Source organism: Myiozetetes cayanensis, unplaced genomic scaffold, assembly GCF_022539395.1.
Source record: "Myiozetetes cayanensis isolate MyiCay16 unplaced genomic scaffold, myiCay2020 scf1, whole genome shotgun sequence".
Classification (NCBI taxonomy): domain Eukaryota; kingdom Metazoa; phylum Chordata; class Aves; order Passeriformes; family Tyrannidae; genus Myiozetetes; species Myiozetetes cayanensis.
In genome coordinates, this window is record NW_026086604.1 from 125,677,812 (window position 1) to 125,699,961 (window position 22,150).

At 40.4% G+C, this 22,150-nt stretch overlaps 1 protein-coding gene across 2 annotated transcripts; it reads right to left on the minus strand.

Annotated features, from left to right (window-relative positions):
* Positions 1 to 328: 328 nt before the first annotated feature.
* Positions 329 to 14,287, minus strand: C1GALT1 (core 1 synthase, glycoprotein-N-acetylgalactosamine 3-beta-galactosyltransferase 1). 2 transcript variants are annotated; one of them, XM_050327473.1, is made up of 4 exons: positions 14,143 to 14,287; positions 7,403 to 7,642; positions 5,595 to 6,262; positions 329 to 4,775 (listed from the first exon to the last, which is right to left on the minus strand). In XM_050327473.1, exons 2-4 carry the CDS (start codon positions 7,623 to 7,625, stop codon positions 4,566 to 4,568), a joined length of 1,101 nt encoding a protein of 366 aa, XP_050183430.1. In that variant the 5' UTR covers positions 7,626 to 7,642; positions 14,143 to 14,287; the 3' UTR covers positions 329 to 4,565. The 2 variants fall into 2 exon arrangements, with proteins under 2 accessions (XP_050183430.1, XP_050183437.1); XM_050327480.1 differs by lacking the exon at positions 14,143 to 14,287 and adding an exon at positions 13,306 to 13,432.
* Positions 14,288 to 22,150: the final 7,863 nt, after the last annotated feature.

Consider the following 22,150-nt stretch of genomic DNA (forward strand, 5'->3'; position numbering starts at 1 on the left):
ACTCAGGACTCTGTAATAACATGGAGACACTGAAAAATCAGGACAATGCAGAAACAACTGCCTGCTTATGTGACTCTGGTACTAGCACTGCAAAACCACTTATTTAACACCTAAAAAAAATTACTATCTTTGTTTTGAAGGTAGATTGCTATTTGTTAATAGCATAAATATAGAATTACAGAATCATAGCATATGTGAGAATCGTTTTTAATTTCGCATACCCACCCCAAAAAAAAAAAAGTAAGAATGTTTTTATTAGGTTCAACTGTGCTGCTATACCACACAGCTAGCATGCAGGAGGGGCAAATGAAGACAGACATGAACTGTGTATGAGATAACTTATTTTATTTATTCAATTCTCAACTTAATTTTGATGCTAAAAATTGGTCAAAGGCACTTCAAAGAAGGTATTTAAGAAACAGATCCTTATGGTGATCATTCCAGACAAGTCACCAACTTGTATCTACTGTTAGGAACACGACTACCTATAACTGCAAAGTGAAACATTCACAGGTTTTAAGTGGAGAATACTGTCCAGCAGCAAGATTCAGTTCTTTTAGACTATTAATAACATTTGTGGAGTATTTTAAATACAGCATGGTAGAACAAAGCAAATTACACTTTTGGAGTTCCACAGACAATTTTTTGACAGAAAAAGGACAAAACTGCCTTTCCCAGTGGTCCTGTATTGAGAAATCCATTTTCATCTGTGCGTGCACTATCAGTATCAGTAGCAGGTACAGCAGAGAAATATCCCACACTTTTCTGTCATACAAAGGCAAAACACCCTGCTCAGATAACTGTTTGTAAGAGCTAGTCTATCAGCTACTCACTGAAATTTATAATTCTGAAAGCAAAACAGAACAAATGGCAACATTGAAAGAAAAAGAATTGTGAAGAAAAAGCAATTTTTAATATACACCTCCCACCAAAGCAAAACAAAGTTTGCTTTGGTGGCAAAGGCAAAAGGTACTGGGAAAAGAGCTTCCACAAAAAGAGAGAAGATGTTAACACCAACAGCGTGTAACCTCTTAAATAAGACCAATACAGACTGCAAAAATGAATTGGGAGTGAAAGAAGATTAAAATTGGTCTTTTTCTGCAAATGAAGATTAATATTCTCCTCTGATTAAGAACAGTGATGAGGAGGTAACTTCTTGGCGTTCTCTTTCTGAACTAAAAAGCACTTAATACAAGGTTAAAATATTACTCTGTCACGCTATGGGGCATTCCCACATCCACCGCCTAATAATTTCAAAACAGTTCAAAAATTTTAAATGGATCATTTAAATCACTACAGTGCCAACAGAAGCTTTCAAATTTTATAAAATCAAGAAACTTCTTTCAGAAACAAAACCAAATCAAACCACAGAGCAATAACCTGCATGGCCTAAGTGAGCCGATGTTGCTGTGCTTCAGAAAGTCTCTCCACCTGAAATACAGCCTTCCTTGGGCTGCAAAAATGCTCAGACTCAATAAATACTTTCTCAAATTACAAAGATCTGAGAGTGAAATAACAAACTACTAATAGTAGTGTAGTATTTTACGTGAAAATTATACTAACTGTTCAAATTCCAATCTTGTCTACAAACCAATTGTTCCAGAGGTATCAACTCATGGTTATGGCAATAAAATTCAAAAGAGAACAACAGGCTTCTGTTATGATCACAGAATGTAAAACCCGATACTCTTCTACCTTGTTTGGAAAGAAACAAAATTCTTTGCAGTGCTGTTAGAAAGGCAAAAGAAACAGATTCAGAGGCCTATGCACAAGGACACTTTAAAACAAAGCAAGAATGGACGTTTGAAGAAAAGGCTACTTGTTTCTCCAGACAGGTCACCCACTTACCACAAGGTAGTATGTCCTTAGCCTTATTCCCTTCAGAAATGGAACTTGCCTCTTTATTTTTCCAATCTGAGGTCCTGTAAGTTTTGTGGAAAGGGATATTCCTGCCCTGCTCTGCTAAACTTACAAGTCCCGGATGGGCAGCAGATAAGAATCAGAACTGCTACTGAGAAAAGGCTTCACCATGAGCTCAGCAGTGGCTGGTTTACCTTGCCACCTCAGCAAAGAACCTGCGTGAAGCTCAAACATCCCACTACCTGCTTCCTCCTGTCCACCTGAGACTTATGCAGGATGAAACTGGAAAGCCAGTGTTGGGATAGTCAGGATAGCAAGGAATATGAAGAGAAAAATGATGTTGTTTCATAAGGCAGCACAGGGCAAACATATGACAAAAATCTGCAGAAAATATGCAGGATTAGTTCTGCCTGTTGTGGTAGAAAATCTTTTAATCCCCATGGATGAACTGAGGAAGAAATCAGGAATAAAGGAACTGTACAGCAGTTCAGTAGCTCTTCTACATGGGCTGAATTTAGAAAGAGATTAGATTGGGATCTTGATTTCATTTTATACCTTCCTTAAGTATTCTTAATACTTTAACTGAATGTTTGAACAATGCCAGCGGACTTATCAATTCCATATGGATTTCACAATATGATTGGTTTGTGCTGCATATGGGATAAACATTTAGCTCACAAAGGGAAGCCCCTCTCAGCTTGGTAACATCCACTGTCCTCTGGACAAGCATCCATCTGACTAGAGCAAATCAGAAACTTTTTCCTTTTTTAAACCAATGCAGTTATAATTTTCTGTAAGCCAATGAACATAAAATAAAGCTCATGTCCCTATCAGTACTTCAGAGGCAGTCCTGCTTATAAAAGACCAACAGATTTAACCCTGCAAGAACTATTTGTTTAACGAATACTATATGAATTCAGCCTACATTCAGGCAGAGAAGATGTATGCAGCATTTCAACACTGTGAGCTGTTTCAGCAATTACCATTGCTGTAGAGCAATGGTCAGAAAGAAAGTCATGACTTTAATCTTGGACAATAGATAGAACCTCAATCTGTACTAGAACTACCTTTGGAAAAAAAAATTCCAGTACTTTATGGTAACACCTTCTTCCAGGAACATCCTGAAGGACAGCAGTAGTAATTAAGGCTGTCTGCTACCAGTATGTGCCCTTTCCAAAACAATGACTGGAGGTAATTAGGTTATGTCCAAATTCATCAATATGATGAAGGTGAAAAGTAATAAAAACATGAAGAAACTTCTGTTCAAGTGTGGAATAAAGACATACTACATGTCACACTTAATCCCATCCCCCATACTGCCATTCAATAATTTGAAAAGGACAAAACCAGAAAGTTTTATGTTAACTCTATAAAACAAAGGTTTGGCCTCTGAAAAAAATTCTGTAATTAAAACACCTATTTTGTCCCACACCAAGAAAGCGTTTCCAGTTAAGAGGCAGAGATACTTATGAAGTAGTGGAGAAAGTTAATGCACTTTGAAAGATTGCTGCATTCAGGCTGGCTTACCTGAATAACTATATACTTCAGCTTCAGAAAGCACAAAATAAGGATCATTTACCGCTTTGTACTGAAAAAGCTTACAAGAAGCAGATACAGAAAAAATTTTTTTAAATGGAGAAAAAATGTTCAGAAAAGTGCAATTAAGTACTTCAGCCAAATAAACTGGCTTTGCTGCAGTTTCAGAAAGGACTTGTTTGTATCTGAAAAGTTCAATCTCTAAGTAAAATGATGTGAAAATTAAGTGGAAACAAACTAATTATAACAGTGGCTGAAACCAGGTTGTTACAATAACACTGTAACTTAGCTAAGATACTATTCTTTCTGGTTTACATAGAATGTGGGATGGAAGACAGACTTCTATTTCAGAAATCATCTACCTTATGTTGAGAAATCCTCAGATTAATTTTTATCTCCATTCAACCAACAGAATGAGTTAATAAGAGAAAGAGAAAAATAAAAGCCACAGGCAAATATGTAAGCAGCTTGCATCACCTCAGCAACTTAAACATTTCCAGGTTTCTCCTTAAAACCATAGTGATCCAACTTCATGGGTTTTTTGTACAACAGAGGCTTAAAATTTTTAAAAGTAACTCATAGCATTGGATTCCATTTCTGAAACAACTCAGATTAATCTTGTGTTTGAATTTTTGCCTATTCATAATAACCAGTCTGTTGTTAAGGCAAAGCAGACTTGAGACTTACTATTGTGCCTCTCCCTTCCTTACAGGGAAGATACACAAATTAAGTTCAAGATGTTGGTAACACTGGAGAAAGCCATCATGAAGTGTTTGACTGGGCAGCATCCAATTTCAAGTATTAAAACTGACTTCACAGAAAGGAAAGAGAGGAGAACAGAAAAAGGAACAGAAATACTGTATGATTATCTGTGAACCCATCCACTATGTTTTTTATACAAATTCTTCCAGGCATTAGTGTAATAGAACAATCTCCTATTTCACAGCTTTAGGGCCCCAAATCTTTGTGAGCAGGGCTCCAAGGTCACACTCTCAAACAGTCAGAGCCAGCACCAGATTCTATTGAACACAGAGTGACAGGAAGTACTGCCAACTTGATTTTTGAAATAAGAATTGCCAGGAGTAATTTCAGTCCACAACCTTCATGCACGAGTTTGAGGAGACTCTTACTCATTGTACTAGCTTCTTTTTGGTTTCTTCAATGTTCAATTATCTCTCAGAATTCTTTTGCTTTAGCTTTTGATTGTCCTCCAGTGCTTCATTTTTGCTTTGCTCTTCTGGATTCTTCGACAAATCAGGATTGTACCGATATAAATACCCATATGGACGAAGATGATAAATCAAATATTCCAAATGATACATAGTCACAGAATCAACATAGTGGAATGAAACTGCTAGATCGGAGCAGCATCCAGGACCCTGAAACATACAACAAGGCAAAATAATCACAAAGAGCTGCAAAGCATGCCCTGGACTACAGATCCAGAGAGAATTCAAAGACATACTTGATTTAATGATAGGAAATTTACTATCATCAGTTATACATATACTTCAAAACTTAATGTTAGACAAACAAAATGTACCAGACGTATCTGCCAAAGCATCTTTTCAAAATAAAGCTGACAAAGTCTTTTGCTTCTGTGATCAAGCCAGTGAAAAAACTAACTGCTTGCACTAACGTCAGAGGCTTTCTGCTTTTCCATACTTCATTTCTGATGTTGGTATTTAAAACCTACCCTACCAGGCAATGTTTATTCTTCTGCAGTCTTTTTAATGCAATTCACTTACATGTACATTTTAACAACCTTCAATAAATAAGTGAGGGCAGGGCAGGTAGTGCAGTGCAGAGTTCAAGCTGGGTGGAGATGCCGGGAACACTTTGTGTGAGATATGGGGGAACACAACAGAGTAGCGACTTCGCAAGGACAATACTAGTGGTGACACTCGACAAACGTGTCAAAAAGGTTTCACAATTTTTTGCTGTCCACAAAACACAGCAAAACAGCAATAATAGTTTAAGATTCACTACCTCTTCTGGAACATTAACCCTTTAGCATCAACTTTAGTTGATTAGTGTATTTGACACATCTACACACATGTGTATCCGAGGATGTCACAAAAAAACTTTGTTTCTAAAATATATTGAGCTGCTATTAAACTGCTAATTAACATATCACATGCTCATACACATCATAAGATACACTTCACAAAATGAGTACCAGGTTCCTAAGGACTTACCTCTACAGCAGGATAGTAATTGTAATTCCAGTACCAGAATGTTTTTGGTAGATATCCTCTGATTAAGTGATGTTCTGGAACAAAGGGATGAAACGTTTCTCTACCACTTGTATCCCTAGAATCTCCTGCTTCCACATTAATGATCTCCATGCATTTTCCTAGTGCTAGATCTTCAATAGAGGAACTGTGAGAGCATTTGTTCGTTTTAAATGCAGCAACAAATCTCTTCAGAGCTTCTTTGCTCAGGACATACCCTGCTCCTCCACTCATGTAGCCCTGTTTCACATAAGGCTTAAATCTTCTGCCAAAGTATATTGGTTGTTCTGGACTGTATTTTGAAAGAAGCCATCTCAAATTGTCCAATATAACATAGGTATCATCATCTGCTTTCATAAACCAATCTGCATCATCAAAATAATGGTCATATACATATTGAAAAGCTTTAATAGTCTTCCAGTACAGTTGGTCTCTGCCTTCTTTGGTTTCTAGGCCCACAGTTGGGAAGTCTTTATTTTCTTCTGAGCTCATAAAAAGTACTTTATTACAGCGTTGGGCCCAAGTGGCCTTAACATGCTTGGCTTTCTTTTCTAGATTTTGAGGTCCAGTCATGACCCAACACAGTATTTTCACCTTCTGATACAGTCCCTCTGCAATATTTTTATCCTCATCTAAAAAAAGAGGAAAGTTGCAAAACAGTATTAGACTCGATTGCAAAAAAGAAATAGGAGCAATCTCCCCCCAGATATTCTGTTTCCAGATCAGAAAAAACATGTAGACAGAAAAGAGGCTTTTGATTCCAAATGTAACAGTTAATGAACTCAGTGTTACATTTCAGAAGGAAACAAGCAAGACTTAAAACCAAGACACCAAAATTCTTAAAGCTACTTCAACTTCACAGGATGAAGGAGAGCATAAGAGTCAGATCAAAATATGTATCTGTTCAGAGAAATGTGGCTTTAGCAAACCTTGATTTCTATACAAAAGCTGTTCAGAAGCAACCTCTTTATGGTATTGGAGGACTAATGAAAATTTAAAATATTTTTGCCATTCACAGTGAACACTGCTTAATGATTACAACACAGAAAGGCCAGAAAGCTAATAAGCTTTTTATATATATTCATGTTAACTAACAAAGCCTAATGAATATTTCTAAAACTGCAACATATTTTTCAAGAACAAAGCAGATGGTAATCCAGAAATAATCAAATCTTATTTGTAAAAAAAAAAAAACAAACAGGTTAAATAAGTTAGGATACTATGAAACTAGTATTACTGTTGTGTTAAAACATTTTATTTGCAGACAGTCCAGCAGAATAAACAAAGTTACCTGAGGTGTGTAACATAACATTTTTTAAGCTGCCTAAGCATTCATTTCCCTCAAAGAAACATTTTCACTTGATACATACAGAAAGATTTTAACTCATGTAAAAGAATATTTCATGGAGAGTGATATCTGCAAAACTGGTACCATAAAATATTCCTGCTTACACTTTATGCAACTACAGATCAGATTTCTTCCTAACAATGCTCTACAGTTACATATGAAACACTAACAAACTCGTCTTGCCAAGTTCAGAGTTTAAATATGTTTAAATAACCAATCATTTACTAACATCTTCAGCATATGCATTACAGTGCAATTTTTCTCATCCAAGCTGACCCTACTCAAAAACTACCTGTTTTTTAGATACAACCTGAACATGGGGAAAGTAAATGATTCATACAAATTCTTGGCAGTGAAGAAAGCAACATTGTGCAGCACATGAAAAGGGAGCACATTATTTCATTAGCCAGGTGTAATAAAATACCTTTATGCTGTCCGGCGTCTGCATTGAAATCCATTTGTCCTTGCAACTGATTGTTATCAATATCTGCTGAGTGTTGACCATGTGGATCATTGTGAAGAACATGAGGCTGGATCTTAACTTGTTCTTCTAGTATAATGCTAAACAGAAGATAGCAGATGAAAAATCCTATTGCTGATCCAAAAGTGAAGGTTAGAAGGTTCATCAAAGACTTAGAAGAGGCCATCTCCTGAAGGTAAGACACTGTAAAAAACAAATGAAAAATACACTAAGCTTAAAGCCACTTAACACAGAAATCAAATCCAAAACTACAGGAAGAAACCAAGGACTAAATCTCTGAAAGCAGAGAAGTTTTAGCTCAGGAGTTCTAGCTCAGATTCAGCTCCCATGAGCTTGCACAGAAGTTTAAGCACAACAGCAAATGCAAATATCCACGTAAAATTGTACCTCCATTGATAAGTTTAGTGCAAAAGGCCTATGATATTTTCTTTATCCTAAAATTAGAAAGGACAATAATAAATCACAGTAGTGGTCGTACATAAAAAATCCTACTCATTATATTTATACAACATTTATATAAGGATGTATACATTGAAGTGCAGTAGCTTTATAAAACTATAATATAGGTCGACTTTTTTATTCTCTTCATCCCATGAAACTGCACTTTGAAATGTAATGCCTAAATCTTCTATGAGCTAAAAGAAGATGATTAACAGCAATGTACAGGTCAAGACACAGCATGGTCATGACGTGTTCTTAAAATTCCAGGAGTAAGTATATTACAGAATTCTGTAGCAGATGTCAATCACAAGTAGGTTTTGAAGATTATAAAAGCAAATCTACTCCCAAATTAGGGCAGTTTTCCTTACACTTTTAGGAAGTACTGACCATAGACTTTCAGAAGAAAGAGTAAGGTGACATCTGAATTTTCATATAGAAACACCCATTTTTAAAATGAAGATAAGAAAGTGCATCAGCCTTAAGGGCTCTTTTACACTCCAAAAACTTGTATTCCAGTAATAAAAAAACCCCTTCATTTCAGCCACACTCTTGCTCCTCAAAAAATAAAGGATTTGAGTGACCATTTTTTATTAAACTAAATGAGCATCTACGCCTGCATAAAGGGAGTTTTATACATCCAAAACAAGTGTGAATTTTAATATAATAAACACTTGAAAACTGATTTCAAGTTGTTGAGGCCTGAGGTTTTTTCATCTTTGCAAAGAGTGGAGATATTTTCTAATAACTCATGACTAAACTACAAAAACATTGACTGCTAAATATATACTGGATTCAAGCCAGAGCCTTACAAACAAGTCAATGATGTTCCCTCCGTTAGGATCATTATTAATGACAGCAGGCAGAACCCAATTAAGTGCATTAGGGAGCCAAAAAAAGAAAACTATGGAGTGTACAGAGCATCGATAGAAACCATCGATCAGAGCAAAGCCGCAGCCACCAAAACAACTCATTTAGCCTGCTCCCCCGCTTCTCTCATTGGCTGTACAGTCTATGGGAAACAGGCTGTCCCCAAGCAAGCAAGAATCAATCACTGTGCAGCAACACGCACGCAAAAGTCCAGCTGCCTGTCTGTCTGTCCTTTCGCCCTCCTGAAGGAAAAGCAGAGAGGACGGAATGCAGGTGTGCATGTTGCTAGGTCGGCACGTTCAGAAATCCATCAGATTTACTGCACACATGCAGATCAAGATCATTTGAGAGTGAAGCAGCTCTAATGTGATAATGCTTTTCTTTCTGCACTGCTAAGAAAAGGAAATAAAACCAAAAACACAGCTTGAAGCACAAAATAAAAATCAAGAAATGTAAAGGTTGTATAAAATTCACATGATTATAACTGTGGTTAATAAGGAGCTGTGAAAGCACATTATACAATTTTTTAATCACATATTGCCTTCCCTCACTTTAGTGCTACATCTTGGTGGAAATAAATTATTGCCTTTAGACAGCACATCTCAAACTATAAAATTGACTGTATAATCATTTGTGACCCAGGCCTTGAAAAAATTACTTGGTTTCCAGTTTTATTTCTATTCTTTTATGCCGTTAAATTGATAAGAAAACACAAGGATTTTGAGCAGCCTTTGAGAATGCAAAGGATCCATTGTAACAAAATTATTAGTTTTTTGGTTTTGCTTTCCACAAAGTCCCCTCAAAATTTGCAATACACAAAGGGGAATGGTCACAATAAAACAATGCATTCCTTCAGCATATTAAAAGGGGAAAAAAATAAAAATCCATGCATGCACACAGTGTAGCTACAGCACTTTCTCCGTTGTTCTACTTTTCAATATTAGGCGTCTCTGCCATACAATTTCAGTTATCTGCTCTAACAGCTGTTAAAATTACTCTTCCTTGGAAAGAAAAAAAGGAAAATAACTGCAGCTTATTAAACTATGGAATTAAGTTAACTTGGATACTTTAGAAAAAAACTAAATGTATTGGAAATGCTAAAAAATAAAACTGCATTCATCACACTGGATGCTCTGTCAATCAGAAGCTGATTTGGCAGTACTTCACATACAAAGAGGATTTCTCAGAGTAGGTAGGTAGCTATGCTTCATGTTTGATGTGAAATGTCTCTAGTTACACTTTTCAATCTAAAATAATCTGCTTATCATTCTATCAATTTTACACCAACAGACTGGATCACTACAAATGTGTGTGGGTGTGTATCCATATGTTTATAAACTCCAACAGTAAACTGGACAGAAATCTTGATTTTTTTACATTATCTTGATATTTAACATAAATAGAATCTTAATTGTGACAGCAAAAATAACTGAATACTACAGCATTACACTATGACCAGAAAACGTCTGAAAGGAAGGTCAGTTCTTGTTATGATAAGCATTCCCACTCAGACTCTTTGTTGATACTCTTTTCAACACAGGGATTTTTTCAGAGGCAAGACAGGCAAAACATTTAAGGCCAGGTTGGACAAGGTTTTAAGCAACCTGATCTAAGAAGGATATCCCTGCTCCTGGAAGGGGGTTGGACTAGTCTTTAAAGGACCCTTCCAGCTCAAACCATTCTGTGGTACTAGGACTCTACGGCATTCAGAGAAGGAAAAGGTAAGTGCAAACCCTACCAGGTCACTGAAAGATCACCATTTTTATTCATATTTCTATTTTTACTTGAGTTTAAAAAAGCCATTATTTAAAAAACCACCAATAACAAAAGCATAGGTTTGAATTTAATTTATGCTCCACTGCTCTATCATGGCAGCTCAAACATAGATATTTAGATATTCATGTAAGTAGCCCTATTCATATCAATCAGACCAACAAATGTTTTCAAAGTCTGCCACAACATAAGAGCAATTTTAGATTTGGCTCCAAATTTAAGTTTTGTGAGTCAATGATTTCTACGTCTTCAAGCTTACAGAAAAACATTTATCTGTGTTAGGGGCTGCTGAACCCGGCAGCCCACTGAAGACAAGGCATGCAAAGAAGGATATACACATGGCTGGCCACACAGATCAACTCAGCTAAAAGAGGTGTTCATGCAAACACAAACGTGGTCTGGCCTTATGCTGCTCCTGTCCTTAGCTGACCGGCACAAAAGTTTGTTAGTGGGGAATACACACATATGTACAGTGTGGATACCTCCAGTAGCTGGTCTCAGACCCTCAATCCCTCTTCAGGAACCAGCTCTAGATCCTCAGCGTCCCCAGAGTCCTACTCTGTTGTCAAACTGAAGAGTCTCTGATCTTACTAGCATCTGTCCCACACTTTCAGCTGCCTCAAAACGTGGCTCCCAAGCCTCTTAATTCCACTCACTGGCTAGCCCTGAGTGACATTCAGTAGCAACCACACACTGGCATTCTTGCCAAGACAATACCCCTGCACCCCGGCGTCCCCAGTTACGAGCACTCCCGACACACCAGCCTCTGTGACTCACGGTCTCCACTCCAGCTGCTGGCATTTACACCCTCACTCACTCCAGTGTCTCCAGTTGCTGGCACACCAGACACAGGTCCCTACTACTCTGCTGCTTACTGTGTGTCTCAAATTGCTGCCACTCAGAGCTCAGTATGCGCACATAAATGAAGCACAGAGTCCTCTTGTCCAGGAAAACAGTTGGAAGTGCAGCTTAATGAGCAAAGAGGACAGGCAGGGCGCAGACAAACATAGTGACCAGCCACTTGTTTCCAACTGACCAGGCCTTTTATCTTATCCTTTTATTTTCCTGTACTTGTTTCCTTCCTTTAGGCCCACCCCTGAGCACCCCATAAATTCTGTACAGTCACAAGATACTTTTCTCCTTAATTCCATAATATGTCCCTTATTTTCTAGGCAGTTAGCCCCCTCCATCTTGTGAGCTGCTTCAGACAGCCTTCCTGGTGACTCCTCTTGCTGCATGTCACACCTGGGCAGTGGGGCTGGTGCCTCTCCAGCGATAGAATGGAGAAGAGCTGCTGCCTCTGATGAGACTGAATCCCGCCTGTCCCTGCTGTGCCTCTGTGCAGTCCTGGTGACAAACTTCGTAACATATCAATCTAAATTACTGTTCTCACTCTGCAACAGCGTGTTAAGGTCACCTTCCCAAAACAATGCAAACTTAGGGAATACCTATGATACTGGAGCTTGCCCCATTCCCAAATGCCCATAAAGAAATAACTCAACCACCTTTAAAATTAATACTTTCACAAAATCTTCAAACCATGTAACTTTCTGAACTTGTTTAAAGGGGAAACACATTCGACAAAAAAACCCCAACCAAAAAAAAAAAAAACAACAAAACAAACAAACCCAAAACAAAAATAACCACAACCAACCACCCAACCATTAAATCTGGGATTTTGAAATTTACAGAATGCAAAACATAACTCTAAATTTACACATATTTATCCCAGTATCATTCCGTAATCACTTTAAGATTTGATGAATCAATAATGAGAAATGTGGTTAAAACTATATACACGGCTGGCTCTTTCTTGTACCCCTTACTTAGGAAATGAGGGGGAAGCTCTGAGGCCCCAGGATGAAACAGGACCTAAATATCCTCTGAGAGCTGCATAAATAGCAAAGAAATTGATCTCTACCACCATATCCTTAACAGTCAAGCAACACATCAGAATAATTTAAGTCAAAATGGAGAAAAAAACGTAGTTAGCTGTGCAATGCATGAGAAAGGTCTTTTGCTACGTAACATTTATTGCTAGGTGCTTTATATATTCATATATTTCTAAAATGAAACCATATGCACAAATTGTACATAAAGTTGCGTGCCTCGAGAATTACTGCGAGCTGCTGCAGTTTCCCATCGACTAGGCACAGATTATACTTTTCCACTTAAAAAAAAAAAAAAAAAAAGAAAAATCTAGTGCTGTGAACATTTCTTTGGAGAGAAACTCTTCCCATCAAAAAAATACTGTTCTTTCTACAAAAAAATAACAAACCAAGTATACAACTGCACTGAAACCAGACGTGTGCCAATCCACAGCACAGGTGCACGGGAAGGAAGACTGGGTAACCTCCTTCCTCATTCCAAAAGCTAACACCCTTCCCCGGCAACAAGTGCCCGCGCCCGCGGCTTCCCACACCTCTCCCAGCCCAGCCTTCGCCCAGGCTGTCTGCCCAGGAAGTGCCCCTGCACAGGCACCTCGCTCCCTGCGCTGGGCTCCGCGGCACCGCCGCTGTTCCCAGGACACCCCTCCTGAGGCGCCCCTCCTTCCCCGGCGGGCGGCCGGGCACCTGCTGTCCCCGCACCCGCGGGTTCCCTGCTCTCCCGGCTCCCGCGGGCCGCACTCTCCCGTTCCGTCCCCAAAAGGAGGAGGCCCCTCCCGCGGCTCCCTCCGCGTCCCCCGCGGGCGGGGCGCTGCCCCCGCGGCCGGGCCGGGCCCGGCGCGCCCTCGGCCCGCTCCCCGCTCCCCGCTCCCCGCTCACCTCGCAGGCCGGCGGGGCCCGCAGAGCGATCAGCCGCGCGGCGCCGCGCGGGCACCCACCGGTCGCGCGCAGGGCAGGAGGCCGAGCGCGAGCGCGCCGCGGGACCCGCCGGACTCTCCGCCCCGCGGTGCCGCTACCGCTGCCGGTGCCTCCAGCCCCATCCCGCGGCCGCCCCGCTGCCCGCCGCGCTGCGCCCCCGCCCCCGGGGCGGGCGGAGGAGCGGCACCGCCCCGCCCCGCCGACCGCTCCTTGGGCGGGGAGCGCCCGGGAGGCGTGGCCGGCCCGGCACGCGCGCCTTTAACCCTTTTCCCGCCGTGGCAGCTCCGCCGCGTGGCAGCGCGCGCGTCCCTCCCGCGCCCGCGCGGCCCCCGCCTGCTGTGTCCTTCCTTCCTTCCTTCCTTCCTTCCTTCCTTCGCTCCCTCCGCGGGGACGGGACGGGACGGGAATCCGCCCGTTCTTCCCACCCCACTCGTCCGCCAGCAGCGCGGCCACGTCGTCGGGCCAGGCCGCGAGTAGCACCGGCGCCTCCCGCGCGGGGAGGCCCTGGCGCGGCGGCGGCGGCGGCGGCGGTGGGCGAGGGCGGGTGCCCCGGGTCGGGGCCGCAGCGGGGGAGAGCGGCTCGGCTGCCGCGCTCCGCGGCTCGGTCAGGACTTTGAGGGGTGCGGGGAAAAAACGTGCCAGGGGGAAGGGGAGGGTGCGGGAGTAACGGGGGAGCGCAGAGCGACCCCGGGGCGCCCAGGGTGTCGGTGAGCGGCACGGCGCTCCAGCAGTGCGTCCCCGGCACGGTCGGCGGGGAAATGCCCCGGGCACTGTCCGCCTGCCCTTCCACCGCGTTACCTTGCTCTCGCCTGCCTGGGAGCGGCTGTGCTGGTCGCTCAGGCCGGGCTGCGGAGCTCTGCTGCGCTCCAGCCCCTCATTCCCTCACTTCAGCCGGTCTGGAGCTGCTGCTCTTCCAAAATACCATTAGGCAACTGCAAGGGGTGTTGCTAGGATACCGAGCCCTCTGCAATCGCTCCTTATCTCCCTGTGCTAAGGCTGCCTACCTTTCCAACAGCTCTGACGTTTCTCTCTCGGTGTCTTTCCGTAAGAAAAATCTCTTAAATAAGAAGGATTGCAGATTTAAAAGGTGGCTTTCATTACAATGTAACCGAAGGATAGAATTTTGCAAACTATGGGTAGTTAATGGATCTCTATAGTTAATAGGGAGAGTATTTGTGTTGTGGTTTGTTTTGGGGTTTGGTTGGGTTTCTTTTGGGGGGGAACGTTTAAGTACTGGGTGCAGGTACGTGAAAACAAGAATTGGTCCCTCCTGAAGGCCCCTAGAGTTTCTGTAAATGGAGGTAATTTCACACACTGCTCTTGATGCCCCACTGTTTGTCCTCCCTCCCACTGGTTCTCAGTCCTTCCTCCAGCCTGTGTAGGGGCTCAGTCCAAACCATAGCTTTCCCTTTTAATTGCTCTAGATCTGTGTATTTTCCTTCTGTCTCCCCTCTCTCCGAAACAATTACCCCCTCAGCATGTGTCCTTTCTATTTTCATGTCTGTTTAGTTCTCTTTCTCTAGATGATGGGTGACACAGAATCATTTAGGTTGGAAAAGACCTTCAACATCCCTGAGATTAGCTCAGCTGATATAGGCATGGTGCTAATAACACCCAGGTCACAGGTTCGATCCCTATACAAGCCATTCATTTAAGAGTTGGATCATATGATCCAGGTAGAGTTCCTCTCTACTCAGTATATTCTGTGACTGAGTCCAATCTTTGGCCAATCTCCACCTCATCAACTAGACTGTAACACTAAATGTCACATCCACTCATTTCTTGAACACTTCCAGGGACGGCAACTCCACCACATCTCCTGGGCAGTCCATTCCAATATTACAAGCCTTTCCATGAAGAAAATTCTTCCTGCTGTCCAAGCAGAACCTCCCCTGGTGCACCTTGAGGCATTTCCTCTTGTCCTATTAATGGTTTCCTGGGAGAAGAGGCCAACACCCACCTTGCAATAACCTCCTTTCAAAGTAGTTGGAGAGAGCGATAAGGTCTCCCCGGAGCCCTTTTATTGAACACCACCAGCTCGTTCAGCCACTTCCCATATGACTTCTCACTAGACCCTTCACTACCCCATTGCCCTTCTCTGGACACGCTCCAGCACCTCGATATCCTTGAATTGAGGGACCCAGAACTAGACACACTTCTCAAGGTGTGGCCTTGGGTCAGGCAGGAGATTCTGGCTTTTGTACCAGTTTAGGAAGCTCCCATGTTCCATATATAGCTCCAGGTTGTGGTTTCTCACTACTTTCCCATCCTGCAGTTTGCTGCCCTCTTTAAATAAAAATTACAACCACCTCGTGAATGGTATCTTCTTAACTAGTTACATCATAGAAGAAAGGCAGAAGTGAGTTGAGCACATTTCTTGTAGGGAGGGAATTTGTTTGTCATCAACAATAAACAAAAAGACAATGGAAATTGCAGAGGCTGCGAAACAAAAACAACAAAAAAAGTGTCTTCTTGTTTCCCTTTTTTTATCCCCACCACATTTTTATAGGAGTACTGTCCATCCCATTTCCAGTGCATGCATTTAATTTCTGAAATAGATCAAGTGAAGTTTTCAACCTGTCTTATACTACAGATAATGCAGCATGTCTGAGTTGAATGCAAGACTTCCATTTTGCCCAGTGAACTCTAAAACCTGGTCTTGCATCACAGGAGCTCCACTGTCAAGGATGGTGTCCCATGTATATTACATACACATATATTTATGCATGAAGTGCTACACTTTTTTCATACTGACATGTTCATTGAGCCGTTTCAGTCTCTGTTAGGCTAGTTTGAAAGGAAAATTTCAAAGAGAGAGGGTGGCATGTACTGCAATTTGACCAAAGTCGCTCACAGCTTGCCTATTAATATCGGTACACAAAGTTTGTTTTAACAAATGTGACTGTTTGGGCCACATTGCAATGGCTGTTTAATATTTTATGGAGATATTTACATACCACATATACAAGCAGGTTTTGTTTGTTTGTTTTTGGGGGTTCTTCACTCAGGGATAGATAAGCAACCTCTTACAGTTCAGAGTAAGGAAATGTGCCCCTGCAAAGGATTGTCCTGCATATGCAGTGGTAGCAAATACTTCCACACCTTTTACTGTTCAGCACTGCTTTGCATAACACATTGCCTGTGGGTGGATTCATAGAGGGAAAAGCCATTCTTGTTCTGGGTCAGAAAGAGGAATCAGGCCTGGTGCTCTCTCTTGTTTCCAGGGTGTGCAGATCTGCTTGACCACAGTGCTTTTCTGTATAAATGTACTACTGCTACAGGAGACTCCTTAAGTGCTGAGAATGCCCAGCAGAGGTGGGAAACACAATCATATCATGATCATATGTCAAGGAGATTCAGATCACTTACCCTCTGGCACGTGTGGCTGGGAACAAATGAGAGGGAAATTGAATTTCTAGTATTTTAATTTAAAAGGAAATCAGTCACTTTGGTCTTCATGTCAGTAAAGAGATAAGATCTGTCTCTACCTAGGAGGGCCAGCCATATTCAACATAAAGACTGTTTTGTGCATGATTCCAAAAGGTGCAGAGCAAAAGCAGGGTAGCAGGCCCTTAATCCATCTGCTCAGCACTAGGTAGGTCTTCGTGAGATAGTTGTCTGGACATTTTCACATCTACATCCTCTGGAGACCGCTCTGTAGTATGGACCAACCATAAAAACCCACTCACAGATCAGCTACTGCTCTCAACTCCCCTCATTTCCATGCACAGGAGTCTGGGAACACCATGTGGCTGAAAGTCTGACATTATGATATGGAACCTTACTCACTCTATTTCTTGAACAAACAATAGTGGAACTGCCAATAGTGGAATAATACGCATTACTGATCAGTGAAGTCAGAAGTACTGTCTGCATTTAAATAATTGTACAATCTCTGCTGTTTGTGCTAACCAGATCTGCTTACAACAAATGATTGACTTAAAACAAGCCATTGCGAACTTCAAAATCAGTATTCAGTGTGTGCCAAAAACTTCAGTGATATATTTTGAATGGCAGAATAAGAAATTAACTACTGAATCGTGCTAAAAAAATTTGAAATTTAAAAGAACATTTTTTAAAAGTTTGAAATAACGGGAATTTTTTCATTATCAGAATTTAAAAAAAAATTAAATGTCTTTTAGTTTGATTGGAAGTATCAGACAAAATGTATTAGGTGGTCATTCCAGAAATTCTGCATGAAAAACACTTGTCACAATGTTTCTATCCTGTTTACAGACCTGTCCCAAAACCCACTTCAGAACGCTCTGGACTACATCTGTATTTCTGTGGATGAAACAGTGCCAGGGACCATTCAAAGTAAGTTGAGGGCTGTATTGCAGCCCTCAAAATGAGATTTTCATATCATGAAACTGAGAAAATTACAATCCTGTGGGAAGTGATCGGAAGGCATGCAGGAGCACTGACAGATTAGGAAGTCTGCTGGGATTCCCCTGGAGAGCTGCATGGTGGATGGACCAAAACCTCAACAATGTCTATTTTGCTCTTTAGAAGTAGCACTTGGCAAGGGTTACTCTATTACCTTGCCCAGGCATTTTCTGCAGGAATGCTACTTAGCAGGGACATAAATCCCACTAATCAGTGTGCCAGTAGTCAGGCTTACATACCTGAATTTTTGGCCCTGATTTATTTGTAGAAATAGCCTCATAAAACCTTCTTCAAGCACTTTAGAAAAATGCATCTTTCTTTATTCTTATTACTGATATATTTCTGTATAGATAAGTTTATTTCTGTTTATTTTACATATGCATGCAACTTAAAAGTCAACTAGGGCAAGTGCAAATATTTTCTCTGTCAAATCCTACAATAGAAATAAAATAATATATTCTCTAACAATAAAAACTCTGATAAGAGAGATATATTTCAGAACAGATCAAGGAGTAGCCAACCCTTGCAGTTAGATGATTTCATTTGCCTGTCTGGTACCAGTCAAAAGCAAAGAGGTTCAGAGGGTTGTTGTCAACCAGGACTCCAAGTAATGCTGCTGTAAGGTATCACTCTTGTGTAACTGCATTTCTATGAGAGTTGATAGAAGATTTTAGTTGGCTTGTGTTTCTTTTCTTCGGGAAAAAAAAAGCTTAATAAAAATGTTGGAATTAATACCGGAAACCACATTATTATCTGGCATCTGTGATAAGAGATGAGGTATTGTTTAGTAAGAATGCAGAACTAACTCTTCTTCTTTGCAATCATCCATTTAATTATTTTAATCCTTTTTAATTGGTACTGCATTTTAAGTTCCTTTAGAATTGGTTTTCTTCTCTTTTTTGGTTTTCTATTTCTGAATCAGGAAGAATTCTCTTTCTTCTCTTTACATGTAAAGAAACAAAGCCATTTTTATGAAGTCTGTTGTTAGTTTCTAGTTATGGAAGAATCAGGAGGAGAGACATTTGATTATATTGTTTATATGATAGCAGTAACAACAACAGATGTTTTACCTCTGCACAGAATTCAGAATTAATTCCTAAGAAAAAAGGAGAATAAGTAGCTGTAATAATTAGATAACATTTGAAGGGTTCAATGCTGCTGGATTTAACAAAATTAGAAAGACATACTGTGAAGTGAGCTTTATTTTAGTGTGTACTTGTATGAAAAAAGGGGGAGAATTTTCTTTCATTATTATTTTTTTTCTTTACAGAAGTAATTGGCTTAGTATATGTGGTAATGCAGTATTTTCTTTTCCACACTGCAAAGTGTTACATTTGCCAGTCTATTTATTTCATTGCAGACCTTTGTTGCATTTGTTCTACACCTCTATTTCTGGTAACAACAGTGTTAGCAGAGTGACAGTTTCTCATTTTGAGGAAATAGCTCGACCTAGTGATGAGAAAGAGCTGCTACAGTCATGTGTATTAGAATAGTTTCTCAATCTTTTACAAACCAATGACTGTCTAACTTTCTTTTAAAAAAAATCTCATGCAGTGTTCAATAACTGTTATTATTCTTTCTCGATTGTTCTTAATTTTATTTAAGAGAGCATATAGGTGCCTTTTTAGCACATTTTACCGAACACTTTTTATGTCTTCCAGACACAAATCACAAAATTAAATACAGTGCTTTAAAAGACTAAAGCAGCACAACTGAGGGTGTAAAAATAACTTTGTTAGAATCATGTCCATTTATTCCAGCTGAAAAAATACATTTTAATGTATTTTAAAACTCAGTTATATATATTCAAGCATGAATTTAGCTGTTACAACTTTATACCAGCAAACTATGTCTCTTACAGCTGAATTTAGCTGTATTCTAGGTCAAAATAAATCTTGCTTGTATTAAGCAGAGCATCTATTGAACAGGGCAAAATCTCACAATGGGCTAATTACAATGTAAAAGTGAATTGAAGATTGTAGTATTGACTACAAGAGTTACTTTAAATGCTAATTCATCTCACACCCAATCTTTACCACTATATGAAAAAGAACCAGAATTTAAATTAGTTCTACCATTATGGTTCTGAAGACTCTAGAGAATTATGCTGTTTTATGTTGCAGAGTCAATATCAGACAGCTAGTTTTTTCTTTCTTAATCTGTAAGCGGTTAAAAAAGCATTCGTATAGTGCTTTGGTTTTGTGGTTTGTTTCCCTCTCGCCCTCCCCAGGAAGAGAATAAATTACACAGGATTCCTTCTCATTAGCCAAGACCACTATTGAGTTAAAGTCAGCAATGTTTCATTCCTCTGTGGTCCTGGGCCTGCTGACAATAGAGCCATTGGTATGCCATATGCCATGCCTGCCATGTGCACTGTATGGCCAACAGCTCTTTCAACAACCCTTTCTTGTCTGTGCTAAGAAACACAGGGGATAATGGAAGGGCTGGGATGTTAAAAAAAGGATGCAGGCGTAGGGAAAAAATGCTCAGTCTTTTGTGCAGGCAATAACAAATCACCTTACTTTGTGTTCTCTCTTGCTGCTACACTAGACATGTCTTCCTAGTACTTTACTGAAGTCCTGAATGCCTGGGCTCTAGAAAAGATTTTCTTTTAACACTTCAGTAGTGCTGTGACCTTTAACTCCAGGGTCAGAGCAAGTCTTATTTGTTTTGAAGCTTAACATAATTAAGCAGAAAGGAAAGAAAAAGGATTAAATAAGAGAGACTATAGCAATAGGAACTCCCAGTGGGAGAGACAACTACTTTTTGTACTATGAGAGAAAAGATTTTGTCTGGAGGAGAGAGAAGTAGACTGCATGTCCTTTAAATGTCTTCAAAAAGAAGAGAAAAGAACAGAGAAATTAAAAAAAAAAAAAAAAAAAAAAGAAAAATAAATATAGTCAAACTATAGGAACAAACAGCTCTGTTAGGTTGATAAGTTATTTAAAAGCTGCAAGCTCTCTGGCATGTGGTATATTCCACTGGGTAAAAGCCAGACTAAGTGATACAAATGGGAGCCTACCTTACTTCAAACTACAGATCTTCAAACAGCTTTTGAATTTGACAGTTTGTCTTTTCATTTTTTTTTCTTCACTCAGATACAGAAATTAAAGTGTGGTTCTGCCTGAGATTTTGAGTGCCAGCACTCAAACATAGTGTTACTAGTCTCCTGGGGATGGAAAACCAATATAGGCAAAGATCTTTGCTCTCTGCATACACGTCCTTGACACGCAAACACATTTCAGATGTCAGATGCGTTACCAGAACACCTGGCACTACAGTTATTGCCTGGTGAATGTATGTGTATCCAACAAGCCTTTATATTTGAAAGACAGCCAGGGTAGGAGTTATGCTATTTATGTCAACCCATGACACTAGGGAGGAGGAACTGATCTCCACCTTTCCCTTAGTCCTGCCCACCACTGATCTGTCCCAGTGTATAATAGGCTGCAAATGCTGCCATGGTGTATGGATGTTTCTGTGTGGCTCCTTTAAGAGAAACAACCTTCTGCTTTCAAGCTCAGTCCCTGTCGTAGAAAACAGACCATGCTGCTTCCAGAAAGAGCATTTTTCACTGCATTTTCTGTTATTGCTACAATGCTGGCTCATGTCTGTCTAAAGTCATGATTTTTCTTTCCTGGTGGAAACGAAGCCGTACGCTAACTCCCTGCACCAAGAATGGTATTAGATTCTTATTACAGCGCATTCAGGAACAGGTGTAAATAAACAAAGTAAAAGTACGGAGACTTCAACACCAAAGTAAATTGTAGATGCTGACAATTACAAGCAAAGCAATAGTAGCACATGCCATTCAGTTAGGCCTGTAACAGTGTGTGGCAAAGTGTTGTGTAGCAAACATATCAGGGAATAAATTCAGATGGGAAACTATAGGATTCTTGGTGACCTTTGCCCAGCTCACACCATCAACATTCAGTCACTGAGAGCTGCGAAAAGTATAGTTTGATGTATCTGGAAACTTGGAATTGCCTATTCCCACAACTCCATTATTACACAAGTTAGGATTGGAGAAGGAAAACCAAGTCTTGCTATTGCAATTCAGGATGTGTTCAAGGTTAGATGGAGAGTAGCTGGTCCAAGTAGTTGGTCCAAGCTAAAACTGGATTCTAGATGCAAAGGGAGTCCTGAGATTGTAGACAAGATACATCCTTCTCCTTCCCACAACCCCAATCTTGAATTTCTATTTTTCAAAAATAGAAATTGTTTCAGCACTACCTTTATTATCCCTCAAATTGTTGTTGATGAAGCATCTTAAACAGTTCATGACTACACAGATGATTTCATAGGGTGCAGAATGCCTGTGTTCCATTGCTACTTACTAGGAATTTATATGTAAAGGGCTGGTACAAGGCCAAGCTGTTGCATACCAATAGAATTTCTGATGGTTTACAGTCCTGCCCAT

Excerpts from the sequence above, each read along its gene's own strand:
- C1GALT1 (XM_050327473.1), bottom strand. The coding sequence starts at position 7,625 with ATGGCCTCTTCTAAGTCTTTGATGAACCTTCTAACCTTCACTTTTGGA. Across the intron at positions 6,263-7,402 it reads AGACGCCGGACAGCATAAAG|ATGAGGATAAAAATATTGCA; the intron begins GTATTTTATTAC and ends CTCTTTTTTTAG. Across the intron at positions 4,776-5,594 it reads ATTACTATCCTGCTGTAGAG|GGTCCTGGATGCTGCTCCGA; the intron begins GTAAGTCCTTAG and ends TGTATGTTTCAG.